Source organism: Pyxicephalus adspersus, chromosome 4 (genome assembly GCF_032062135.1).
Source record: "Pyxicephalus adspersus chromosome 4, UCB_Pads_2.0, whole genome shotgun sequence".
Lineage (NCBI taxonomy): Eukaryota > Metazoa > Chordata > Amphibia > Anura > Pyxicephalidae > Pyxicephalus > Pyxicephalus adspersus.
The window spans coordinates 124445676-124459658 of record NC_092861.1 but is presented as its reverse complement, the minus strand read 5'-3'; the positions used below and the strand labels follow the sequence as shown (position 1 = coordinate 124459658).

Below are 13983 nucleotides of genomic sequence, written 5' to 3'. Positions count from 1 at the left end.
TTCATAAAAGAATATTGTTATTATTATTGTTAGCCAGTGCAAAAAGGGTTACCAATGAAATTTAACCCAGAAGGCAACAAGCAGAGAAAGGGGCATATGATTTTTTTCTTATATAAAATTTTAAAAAATCCTATGCCTCTTTCTCTATTATAAACTTGTTCCAGATTGAATGTGGAGCAAAACCATTTTGTTTCCATATGAAAAGGTTTTTATCTAATAAGTAGAAAAAACTTCCTCAAATTTGTCAATAAATTTCAAGGTTGTCCCACAACTTTGTCAAACTTTTAAATTTTGGCCCACTGTGTATTTGATTGACACCCCCTGTGTCAGATAGAGCACATCTGTCCATGGACTGAGACATTAACATTAGGTAAAACAGTGACATCTAGGGACCGAACATGAGAATGCAACCCGCTGATCCATAACTATAAATGTGACTTCTTTAAAAGTTATTGGATTGACTTTTATTAATATCTGTATATAATTATATTATACTAAATATTGAATTTTACCTTGAAAAGGTTTATCAGTGTGGGATAATTCTATTCCACTGTACCATTTACAAATTTTTGATCACAGTCTTGCATCTTTATTTTAATTTTTGCTTTAAATAAACAGCTACAAATGCATCCATAAAGTACTACAAGTAAACAATACCAACATTATTTTAATGTACTTTGTACAAGCATCACTTAGCCATTTCCACCTTTAGTTGATGGATACAAAATCATTAGCATATAGTTTGTTCAAATGTTATATTGGTCAGCTCTAAGGTGCTGGAGGTGTCTCTGGCGGTGTGCTGTTCTTGTCTTTGTCGGGGTGACATGTGCCTTGTCAAGCTGGGAATCATTTGGCCACATTCACCCTGGGCAGCACCTAAAGTCCCCATAGAGTGACCCCCTGGATTTCCTCTGGACCTCTCTGGCAGGATAAAGTTGGCCTTGCTACGTCTTCTTAGCTGGACTATACAGAGAAGGAGAATAGCCAGCAGCAAAGTGATAGCAACACCACCAATGGTGGCAACAAGAACTTCTAGATGATCCGATATGGAGAATATCTCTGTTAACATAAAAGAAATACAAACAGTTAATAATACCACAAACCTGGCTTATCCATGTATCTATGTATTTCTTCATTCACCCCAATTCTTCCATATACAATCCCATAATAACTCCTCACATAATAAGGAGTGTGCCATGCAAAACAACAATCACACCATACAAATCCAAATAATCCAAATAGCATTAATGTTAGCACTCATGGTACTTTGAAAATTCCTTCACTGAGGCTCCATACTAACCAACTTTTTAGGGGATTCAAAGATTTGCTATATTCTGTTTGTTGATTTCATAAAGGGGATCATTGCACCCCTGAAACAGATGGTCAACTGATGGTCAACTGACCAAAAGATGTGCTGACATCCTTGCTTTTCGGATTCATACATCACCAGACAACCCTAAATGATTAAGGATAGGTGAGATAACAGTAAATAACAACTTTGGATATTTCTACCTAAACTGATTCAGTTTTCTTCCCCCAACAAAGTCCAGCAGTGATATATGAAGGGACAAATTATAGAGATCCCCGAGAACCTTTTACAGCCTATTACAGGCCTGAAATTGTTTATTCCAGGGCTGTTAGATCAGAGTTAAGGTCAGAAGCTATTCCGCACCTGTTTATACCTGGTCAGATCCTAAAAGAGGGGGTTGTAGGCAATGATAACAGATACTTAGTCACTTTTTTGGATATATACTTTTTCTCCATATATATATATATATATTCACCATTGAATTCATTGGTTGCATTTACCAATTATTTTTGCAAAATGTCCCTATTTCCAAAGTGTGGAAGGTAACAAGAAAAAACTGGAGCACCGCACTTACAATGTTTTTAGCACTCCCTTCCTTCCTGCAAGCTCTCATAAATACCTGTTAATCCTGCCAGAAAAGTCCACCTAGTGCAGGCTTCCTTGATGATGTTACAATTATTCCACACTGCTCACAAATCAAAAAATCATATATGCTGTGGCTTCTAAACTACTGTGGTATGATAACAAAAAGTTGCAGGTGGCATTGTTATCAGCACCTGGCCTTACCCACTGTTTTCTGGATTGGCAGCATTGCCTCTGATGGTGAAACCCCTCCCATTGCGAGCTGAAGTATCTGGGAGGGGGAGTGTGAGACACAAATGAAGGAGGATTTGGCTCAGTTCTCAGCTGGGTATGGTTAAGGACAATTTTGGTAATGGGGCTTTGTGCATCACTAAATGGATTTGGTACTTAATATAGCTGTCATACAGAAGCATTTAGTTATACTTTAAAACACACCCAGTCATTTATAATTATAACCAAGATCTTTACATACAATTCCATCTACATCCATAGGTCTTCTTTTAGGAAATTTGTATTGCCTGATTCAAGACCAAATACATTTGTAATAACTGTCAAAACAAATAGGACAGTACCTGCTGGCTGAGGAGTGATGCATACAGTCCCTGGACCTGCAGGAGGATGATCCTCATACCCATTTATACACTGACAAGAATAGCTGCCAAATTCATTGGCACACTGAGCCTTAGCATCGCAGTTCTGTATCCCAAACTGGCATTCATTCACATCTTAGTGGAGGCAAGAAAAAACTATATTAATAAATTCTTTGAATAAAGTGACAGTAAAAATCTGCAAATTTTATCTGATCAAATGGGATTTACAGTTCAGATATTTCTTTTAGCTGCATTCTTTTAAACAGCAGTTTATTTTTCTTTCTAAAACATACATATACATACAGGTACCTATTTATCTATAGTGAAACAAAACATCTATATTGATATTTACATACAGAATATACACTGTATGGTTTCTTTTAGACATGTGGTCTGATTCTGTGTAGATCTCCTTTGAAAAAAACAACAGAACCCTCATGTTGCATCCATGGATCACATTGCATCCCTACTGCAAAAAATGCATGGTTCCCAATCACTCCCATTCAGCCGAGCTTGGTTGAGATTCTGTGGCTGTTCGGTAAACCCCCACCCATTTACCTTACATCTAAAATAGCCTTTTATATATATATATATATATATATATATATTTGTATGTGTTAATGTAAATCCCAGTATCCAAATATATTTTAAGATTGAATATATACCACATTTAACCAGCAGGTGTCACTAGAGTTTCAGTTAAGCAAAGCATGTTAAGTTATGGCATGTAACCTTTGTCATTGTATTAATATTAATAATATAAATTATATTATTATTACACAGTATTTATATTGCACCATCACATTACACAGCGCTGTACAAACTCCATAGTCATTTCATTAGCTGTCCCTCAAAGGGGCTCACAATCTAAAGTCCTCAGTGATATGTCTTTAATACAGTCTAATGCAGGGGTGTCCAAATCTGGCCCGCAACATCCTTTTTTTCTGGCCCCTAAAGGAATCCCAAATATGAACTTCAGCTGGCCGCCGCTGCATTGAAATAGCGCGGCTACTACAATTCCAGCCATCACTCGCCTCTATAGACCAGCGGGCTCTCTGCCTATGCGTGGTCCCGCATTGGACTGTTTTATAGACGCAGGGAATTGTAGTAGCTGTGGTATTTCAGTGAAGAGGGAGTTCCAGACACTCATAACATGAAGCCCCGCATTGGACTGTTTTATCGGTGCTATTTCAGTTTCAAGACAAGTTTTAAGACAAGGCCCGCAACCTTGTCTAAGTTTTTATTTTGGCCCACTGTGTATTTGAATTTGACACCCCTGGTCTAAGGTCAATTTTTTGGGGGGAAGCCAAATAACCTAACTGGTATGGGATGTGGGAGGAAACTGGAGTACCCGGAAGAAACCCACGCAAACACAAGGGGGACATGCAAACTCCATGCAGATAGTTTCCTGGTCAGGATTCGAACCTAGAGCTGTAGGGCCAGAGAACTTACCTTTAAACCACTGTGCTGCCCAGAGGTGTATAATAGACTATATAACTGCAGTGTTCATGGATAAATAACAAATTATAACAACATGCATAAGTAACTTCCCCAGCTCTTTTCCAACAATATCTGTATGCTAAGGGCTGGATATGGGCAAAGCCAACATTAGCCATGGACTAGGCTGGCAGGACTATCAGGTGCAGAACACAAGGTGTTGCGGTCAATAACAAAATCCCACATACAATTAAAGTTCCTTAACTGCAAACATGACTGCTGAGTCCTTATTGTTGCTGTTTGTACAATTATATTGGTAGAATAGTGTATTGTGTACTTTATGTATAATAGAACTGTACTGCTGGAGGAGTAAGGGCACAGCCTACTATTCATCCAGATATTCATTTCAGGTGCACTTATACAGTGTGAGCACGTTGGGATTGATTTAGTGAAGGCGTTTAGACTCCAGAACTCCATGCAGATATAGTTTAGGTTTTTAAACAAAATTTGGGGGTGCAAAAATTTCAATTACCCAACCATTAGGCAGCCTATGAAGAATATTATAGGGAGTCCTTAATAAATGGAACATTACTAAATAAACATATCTATCCACTCAAAAAGCTGTACAGTATAACATTTTTTATAATTATTCTGCCTGTAAAATACGGAATTAGATTGCAGATGACAAACTTTATATAATCTCATTACCTTTAACTGAAAGTGACACCAACGTTGCACCAACTGTCCCGATGAGCTGGCCCTCCAGTGTCTTCACTTGATTCCTTATGAAGTTTCCCATTCCCTTTCCTCCAAGTCGCAGATGTAACCAGAAAGTCAGGGTTAGATTTTTAGGATTTGTCCTGTGTAAATTATAGAATTGATCATTTAAAAGTTTATTTCCCTTTACATACACTCAGAAAAATATGAATTTCAGTAGATCTTAATGAAAATTGGTCATCCTTTACCTTATACACCCAGCTATCAGAGATAGGACCCTGATGAAGCCAGTCCACAATACTTAAAGAGCATTCCAACTTATACAAGGAAATATTTAAACATTCCCCCTTCTTAAAAAGATGTTTTTTTTATATACACCCTTATGGTTCATACATCTGTCTTGTATATATTACACATTTGTATACTGTAACTTACATTGTGATGTTCTTTAGAATAAGGTAGATTACGTCACTTGGAATATAAGTCATTTTTTCTGTAATCTTAAAAATTAAAAAATAAAATCACATATCATATCATATATGTGTTATCATTGTATATTGTCATGGATAAAATTGGTCTTCAACAGCACTCAGGATTCTTTTTACCTTTGTTCTAGCAACCTCTGCAAGTTCGTTTTGCCATTCCTTCAGTCTTACATGCTGGTGCTGAATTTCAGCTGTAATCTTAAATAAGGAATCTGTTTTGAAATTAAAGTATATGCCAGGAGAAAATAAATAAAACACATGTACATCATGCAATATGCAACATAATCTTCAGACCCTGCAAAGCACAGATAAATACTTATAGATTTGCGATAAATGCATTTAGCCTTTAAGTTGTTTTGTGAGCTGACAACACACAGCATTTTTGGGTCTGAATGTTGTCAGCTCTGCCCAGTTTTTATTTTTTTTTTTGCTAAACTACTCATACCCACCCATTAAAGTCCCATTATTTTGTAGAAAAGATCTGGGTGGTATAACTCCCCTCCTTGAGTGAACACAAAACACAAGACAGTCCAGGACAAATATAACAACATGCTTTCAACTGTATATTGAATAGGAACTGTAAGGTTGCAAACAAGAAAAGCTGAATTTTACGGTTTATAAACACTTTAGGTTAAAGCAAAAAAAAAAAAAATTATGTAATGAGCAATTTACCAATTTTAGCAAAGCTCAACACATACAGGTACCTGTGAACTTGTTAATACTGTTGATTGGTAACACAGGGTGTTGTGATGTATGTGATTACAGGAGGGCGATACCAGGTATTTTACTAACTTTCTAGAACAATGGTGTTAAAACTGCTTTTTTCTGCATCTTCGTTCCATCTAAATATTTTTTTTTCCTTTTACTAAATTAAGCCACAAATGTCCAGCGGTGGCCATATGACAAAAACAAAAGTAGAAAAGTTTCAAAAATTTGTAGCTGTTGAAGGTTGGTGCCACCCCAGGCTCAGGTCAATAGGTACCGTTATGGTACATACAGCACAGCATGGTCAATCATTACTAAGACTGAATCAGGATTCTAAAAGGATGTTCTATGAGTGTCTCTGTCTTGTATGATAAAAATATATCGATCTATATATTATATATATATATATAGTATACAGTAAAAGCACTGATGGTGTACAAAGTGCAGCAATCCACCAGCAAGCAGTTTCCTGATTTTCATATCAGGTAAGAGATAGTTACTGCTTGGAAATATTGAGTTTGTACGTCATTGCTCTTTCTACTGTCTTACCAATACACTTTTACAAAAAAAAAACAAGGATTATAGTTTTTTTGTCAAATACATAAGAAGGAAAAAATATCCCATTTTTATATTCAACTTTGGAGATTTTGGCAAATTATAATAAAGCCAAAAGGAAAGGGAAAATTAATAAGGATTTTGGCCATTTTAAAAGTTAATAGGAACTGAATGACTCCTGGGGTTTACAAAAGCTTAATTGACTATCCTGGTCCTGTTCATGTGCCACGATTAGTTTCTTATTAGCTGTATTATGTTTATGTTTTTTTTTACATTTTTTATGTTTTTAATATTAAGTAGCTAAATCATTTTGACCCGATATCAAATTCTAATTTACATTGTAACAGTCAAGGAAACCTATTCTAAAAACCTATGGAGGTGCTGCCGAGGAGCTCTCTTTCTAAAAGTCCTACTTCTTTTTAGGAAATGTCTCAGTATAGTGGACATTTTTTTTTGTTTGTTTAATCCATTACTAAATAATTTTCATTATAAAATGTTACATACTTGTTTACATATTAATTTAAAACACAAAGCTCAAAGAACAGTAACAGTTTGTAATATAAAAGAAAAAAAAAATTTTCCAGGTCATAAAAAAAATAACCTGTTACATAAAACCTGTCACTGGGTGCCATACATTTCTGAAAAGGTTTTTATCTTTTACATTGTAGGCTAAACTAAATTGCTTCTGTGAACAAACCTGATTGAACAACCTTACATCATAGCTGATACTATACTTACATCATAAACACCTTACCTCCAGGATAATGAGGAAATAGGAGTTCTGTCTGATTTCTAGATATATCTAGCAAAGAGGAACAAGAAAAAAAGATACAATCATGTCATAGAAAATGGTAAAGAACTTCATGCATCTATGTTGCTAAAATAAAAAAAAAGTATTTTTGCAGAGTAAATCATTTCTACACGCCAACCCGTCATCCACAAGGGCCACATTCATTAATTCATTAAAGAGCAAAGATTCTCCTACATCTATCCAACTGATGAGTGTGAAATTTCTTGTAGCTTTGTGGTGGTTTCTTCCTGTCCTGTACCACTAAAAGACACAGTAGTGATTAGGGATGAACAAGCGAGTTTTTTAAACTCGATCTCACTGTGAATTCGGCTGTTCTCACTTACCGAAATTGTAATTGGTGTAAATTTGGCTGGTGTAAATTTGGTGATCAAGCACGATTTTTTTTTTTTTAATGGGCCGGCTGCATTAATTGATCAGCTCAATGTCCGATCCCTGGCACTAGATGTTAAATGGGTTACAAGTTTCCCCAATCAAAACCTCTAGCGCTCTCTGAGTGGCTGAGGAAAGCTTTCCTCAGCCAATCAGGGAGCACTAGAGGTTCTGAATGGGGAAACTTGTCCCCATTTAACCTCCAGTGCCGAGGATCACAAACAGGATTCCCAGGGCTGCAAGAATGATTGCATCTCTGAGAATCTCCATTGAGAGTTCTTCTGCAGTTCCACTGCGATCCCCGGGCACTAGAGGTTAATTAACCTCCAGTGCCCCGAGGATTGCAAACAGGAGGATTCCCAGAGAATCCTGTGAATCCCCTGTGAATCATCCTGTTATAATTTCCTCAATGTTGCGATGGTTTCGCAAGATCGGTTCGCCAAAATTTTGCAGAACCATCGGAAGTTCAAGGTAGTGATACTGTTCAGTATCAGTTAAATAAACCACCTAGCATCTAAAATTTCCAGAAGTTGAAGGTCACAAGTAGCAGGACAGGTAAGTATTATTTTATTTTCCTTGCAGGGAGGACTTTATTACAGTTTGCCTATTTACTGATTTTAAAAGTAACATGAATATCACAAACAATATGCAAATGTCTGAAAAAATATTGTATTGGTCATTTAATCATTATTAAGAAAATGATCTTCTGGTTTTAATTACTAAAACTGCTTAGAATTATTCATAGGACTTTATTCCAAACCTAAGTACAGAACATTATTAGAACCATCCTCTTTATTCTGATAGGAGCTGGCTCACTGCTTTGCCATACTTTCCAGTTACACCTATGAAAGTGATAATGTAATTAAAGGATATGGACCCCAGCATTTACTTTCTTCAGTCTGGGAATTCCGGGTAAGTTCATGGAAAGTCTTCGTGTCTACAGAACAGCACTTCGTAATACTGTTTATTATTAATAATAGTAATGATACAGTGAAACTGGTAAAAATCTAAATTTAAGTTTAAATCATTGCAGTGCATTTAACTAGCATGTAAAGAAATATAGTAAGAAATCTAAAATAAACTTTAAACTCATCCCTCTTGATGAAAAAGATAAATGGCTGTAGCCAAGAAATAAGAATAGTTGCTAGCTACTTACTGAAGACATCATTGCTTGGCTGTTCAGCTTCTTCTTGGTTCACATCAAAATGATCATTATTTGCATTACTTGTTGCTGTACTTTTATCTTGGCCAGTGGTGGTCATTTTGGTACTTTTTATATCAAGTGCATCTGGTGATGGGTGCAAGTTATCAGTCGGTGAATATGGTAGAGAAAGTATCCATGGCCCCTGCCTAATATCTGGTTGATCAGTTAATTGGAAGCCTTTCACTTGGGCAGTAGTGGATGACTTGTATGGGGAGGCTGTGCTTGTTATAGATATCGTGCTTATTTTATTTTCTTGACCTGAACCATGTAGGCTATGATTTGCCAACCAGTAATCTATCCATCCTGTGACTTTTGTATACAAATTTTTAGACTTGTAGCCTTCAGTTGGTAAAGTCTTTGAAAAAAAAAATCCCTTGTTATCTATCTCCTTTCCTTTTTCTGGTATTTGAAGTGAAATATCCAAAAATTTGGGCTTAGCTGAAACTTGCGGGTGAGAGGAAGACAATGTGCCTTTGGTAACCCTCTCTTGGCCTAAAACGTGAGTTTTTTTCTGTGGAGATGTGCCTCTAAGTGTCTCTTTAGCTGATGTTACATTTGTTGAGTAGTTGCCGTCAGGAACATTTATATGAAATCCCAGGAAAGCACTTTCAGGCCTAACAATCTGCACATTATATTTAGAAGATTTAGTGCTCAATGACACCGGCTGAAGCACCTTAGATTTTTCTTGAGGTTTAGTGTCAGTCTGACTATCGAGGTCCTTAGTCATGGACTTGGTTGGTGGTAATAAAGCCAGAGGCTTCAGGTCAAATGTTTTTCCTTGACTTGCTGGAATTTTTTCATCGGGTAAGGACACAAATTGTAATAAAGAAACACGAGGAGGTACTATGGTGGAATTTGTTGCGTATCTGTCAGTTGTAAAGACGCTTTTCTTATCTTCAGAAATTGCGGTAATATTGGTCGGACTGGTGTCGGTTTTATTAGATGGTAGTGGTGGGACTAAAGTAGGTTTCACTAGATGGGATTCTACATTCAACAAATCTAGTACTGATTTAGACATGTGTTCTATAATGAAATGTGAGGTTTTAGGTAATTTAGTTATGTTGATAATGCTTGTATCAGGGTTATCTGAGTGGTGGGTTGCACCCACAGTTGGTGTCTCAGGAGATATCTTATATGGTATTTTACAAATTTTAGTGATTTCTGCAAAAAGAGAAGCACTGCTATGTGTGGCTAAGGGAACATGAATACTTTTAGTATCAGTTAATTGCTGTGTCACATCAGCCTTAGTATGAGATGGTACAAAATGTGACATTTGTGGAAGTTTTGCAGAATAGGGTATACCAAGAGTAACCCTATGTAGCTTATCAACATATGTGGAATCATATTGCACTGTCACTGGGTTATCAGAAAGATAGGTTGTGCTAGAATGTGGGGTAACATGCGGCTCCAAATCATGAGCTTCGCCAAAATAGGATGTCACAGGAATCTCCGTAAATTCTGTACTCAACCCCGGTGTCTCAGAAAGGGAAACAGTTTTTTCCCATATCCAATCTGATGGAGATATATCATCCCACTGACCAACATAACTTGGCTCTAGGTCTTCCATTGTCTGTATATAAGTGTGTTTGTCTTCATTCATAACAGAAGAATGTGAGGGTGATGGCTGGAAAACCTCAGTTGGTGAAGAGGGGATTTGTACTACTTTGCTTGAAACATCTTTCAGCTGGTCAACTACAAAAGTGCTGGCAGCTAAATAGTGAATAAAATGTGAAGATGGCTGGGGTGTAGTAGTTGCAGCTTCATGTTCTCGGTAAGGATCAGCTTTAGAAACCGTAGCACTAATGTTAGGCAATTTTGGCAACAGAGGCACAGAAAAATATTGTGGATGTGCGTCTGTTGTTTGGCTTTCGGAGTCCATGGATGCACCTGTATCAGTAATATATGGTTGTAATGAACAGTTACATGGAGCATTTAGTGTGGCAGCAGGATCATCCAAGATGTAGTATCGTCCTTCAAAATACTTGCTTGAACCAGTGTGTGCAAATGTCCTCCATAGAAGTACAACATTGACTGCCAGAGCCCGAGTAGCAAAAACAATGGTAGGCGTATTCCAACAAGAGGACACAATGGTGGTTTCAACAGAGGATGAAACACTTTCTAAAATTATGTCATCATAAGTGTCATCACAGCTTGTGTTTGTATGAAATCCATCAACGTGGACTACAACTTGTTTTCCTGGTGCAGCTAAAATGGTCCAATTACACCATAAATTTACATCTATTTGCCCCAAAAATACAGGAGGGGAAAATGTGCCAAAATCTTTGCTAAACTGTAAGTGGCAGCTCCTTGCTGCCACAAACGCCCGCACTGAAGAAAAAAAGCCTGGATAGAAAACAAAACAAGTAAAAGTAACCAACAACTTAAAAAAAGGAAATATAAAAATGTTTTGTTTGAGATTGTTAGGTGAACAATTGAAATCTCCTTAACAAGAAACTCCTGGCAAGTAAAGTATAAAAAAAAAAAATGAGGTGATTAGGTTTACACCATGCACTGATTTACCACTCCTCAACCGCCCAATTCATCCTGCCAGCCCAGTACACAAATTAGGGGGCAGCAAGGATATACATGGGTAAAATCATGGACATAGGCAGGTATGCGTATGCATTTACAATTAGGGCCAGAAAGACAACGTTGTTTTCAACATGACAAACACAAAACAAAATCAATATGCAACTGCTATATGTGGATTAACAGGTATAAACTAGTCATTAATAAAACAATAAAGGCATATTTACCCATAGGAAACAATAGTCCATGCACATAAATATGAATGGAGCTCATTTATGTACAGCTAGTCCCCGAGTTACATACGAGACAGGGACTGTAGGTTTGTTCTTAAGTTGAATTTGTATGTAAGTCAGAACAGGTACAATATTTTATTAAATGCAATTAGGACAGATGTTTGTCTCATCATAATATTAGGCAGCATGGTGTCAGTTACTGTATAAAAAACCTCACTGTGAGTTAATCACAGAGCAAAAAAAAACAAAAAACTTTATGCAGCCTAGACATTCATTAACTTCTGGAGCAAGCTGTGCTTTGATATGCAAAAAGAAACAACTGCAGAGTTTGTCCTGGTCATTAAAGAGTTAAAGAGGTTGAAGAACAGCTAACCCCCTAAGATCACCCGCAACCTCAGCTGTGTTTAGAAAAAGACTTCTTCTACAAATCATGCAAACTGCTCCCCCTCCCCCCATCAAGCCTCCGTCCTGCACACGAGCAATCAGGGAAGCCCTGTTTGTATCTAGGCGTCATTCATATGTCCAATGTCCTTAACTCGGGGACTACCTGTATTAGAAGGCAGGTTTTCTTTAATTGTAGTTTTTTTTTTTTACAGTTTTTTAAGAACTGATGTTATATTGTAATAGTTGAAGTCTTACCTACATAGGCTTGGTTTTCCTGTTCAATAGCCCTGATTCCCTTTGAGGAAATGATATATATTTAGATAACAAATATATGTTACACAACAATATCAGTCAAAATTAGGAAGCCCCCTACAAGAACAAGTATACATAACAGTAACGTCAGAATGAAGACAAAAGCCCTTCTGCATTGGTTTTTTAAAGCCCTGACTCCCTCAGATTAGGGCAACAGTATCAGTATGGCAGTAAGGCACCTAGCAGTTGCAGAATTAAACAACATTAGCAGTCTACAGAATTCTTTCAAAAATATTACCTAAACCCAATCTTTACTTACACACTAAATTACATAAAACCAGTGTTATTCCATGAGCTAGAGAAGTTACTGCTCTGAATGTGTTTCACATTTCTTTACAAAAGTAAAATGCATAGGGGTTGGTGTTTAGTGCATAGTAGTCACCTGCTGTACTTGGACTCAGTAGGTTAAAACCTTGATCAAACAATATACGTCCTTATGGATACTCAAGCAGGGTACTAAGAAACATATGTAGATTGCTTTGTCTAAATTTTATTTTAGGGTAACGAGACGGGTATACTTTATGTACCCCAAACCCAACAGCCTATGCTACTCATTGTGATAATACCTTGTACTTATAGGTAAATATATGGAGGGGAATATTACTTCCATTCTCCCACTGGACATTGCATCTCCCTGCATTTGTTCTAGAATTGTCACAAAGGGACAGGGAGAGAATCCGCACCCCAATGTAAGCTTCAACTTGAAAGATTTAAGACTTACACAAAGATTAATTTCACCACTCCTAGAGGCGGTAATAGAAATGTATGTTCTGCTGGTAAGGGGCCATTAATATCACCTTTTGTCTGGCCCTGCATGGGTAAAGCACACATTTGATTTAGGCCCTTTCTGAATTTACCCCATTTTTTTAGACATATTCTTTTGACCTTTGTTTTCAGTCTAATAAGAAAAAAAACTAATGTACTCACATGTTTAACATGATTGTCCCCTATACTCCTAGGGTAAACTTCATCAATTTGTCCTCCAAGCACAAGGAACATGAGGACTTGACATGCCAGCAAGCATGGTATCATTGCGAAGATCCTCAACGTTCTTCACAAAAAGCTAAAATGTAAAAAATTTGAATTATAACTTGTTTTGGACATAAAGTGGTAAAAGTCAGATTATAATATGCCAGTAATTAAGGGAAAGTATAGTACGAGGTTAGCTTTTTAAAACTAAATGGCATATAGCCAATATCCTTTATATCATGATATTAGATCACAGAACTGAAAAAGGAAAATGTACGCACCCCCTTCATGTTCACCAACCTGTAATTATTTTCTTTTACTGGCAGGCACCCAAAAATTTGTGATGATTTTGTGATGATCTTAGTTACATGGATTCATTTGTATTTGGAACTCACCCGTGATGTAACATACCTAACCTTTGTGTAAAACCCATTTTAATGCTCATGATTCATTGAGATTTCAAATAAGCCCATTATATCATGGTCAGTTGTTCACAAATGTTTGACCATATAAAAGTCTATTTATAAAAAAATGGTGATTGGATATCAGAACACCGCTTATTTGTTCACAATGTTTTAAAATATGGTTGCCACTTTTATACCCCAGACCAGGGGTCTGCAACCTGCGGCTCTGGAGCGGCATGCGGCTTTTCAGCCTCCTTGTTGTGGCTCCCTTCGGCTGCCGCGGGGAGATCTCTGATGGGGGATCCCCTTCCTCCCAAGACACTGCGGAGGAGGGGGATTCCCTATCCGGTGTTCTAATGAAAAAAATCTACCAGTGAAATAAATCTAC

At 37.1% G+C, this 13983-nt stretch overlaps 1 protein-coding gene and 1 long non-coding RNA gene across 3 annotated transcripts in view; both read right to left on the bottom strand.

Annotated features, from left to right (window-relative positions):
* Positions 1-566: 566 nt before the first annotated feature.
* On the bottom strand, positions 567-10945 carry LOC140329329 (uncharacterized). Its single transcript, XM_072409544.1, has 7 exons — positions 8717-10945; positions 7135-7182; positions 5241-5332; positions 5071-5135; positions 4627-4778; positions 2464-2616; positions 567-1059 (listed from the first exon to the last, which is right to left on the bottom strand). Exons 1-7 carry the CDS (start codon positions 10641-10643, stop codon positions 731-733), a joined length of 2766 nt encoding a protein of 921 aa, XP_072265645.1. The 5' UTR covers positions 10644-10945; the 3' UTR covers positions 567-730.
* A 7-nt stretch (positions 10946-10952) lies between these two features.
* LOC140329330 (uncharacterized) overlaps positions 10953-13983 on the bottom strand; it is a 5011-nt gene continuing 1980 nt past the window's right edge. For both annotated transcript variants that reach the window (XR_011920471.1, XR_011920472.1), the window contains exons 2-4: positions 13150-13285; positions 12166-12205; positions 10953-11107 (exon numbers count right to left, since the gene is read on the bottom strand). This is a non-coding gene — a long non-coding RNA (uncharacterized lncRNA). The remainder of the gene's footprint in view (positions 11108-12165; positions 12206-13149; positions 13286-13983) is intronic.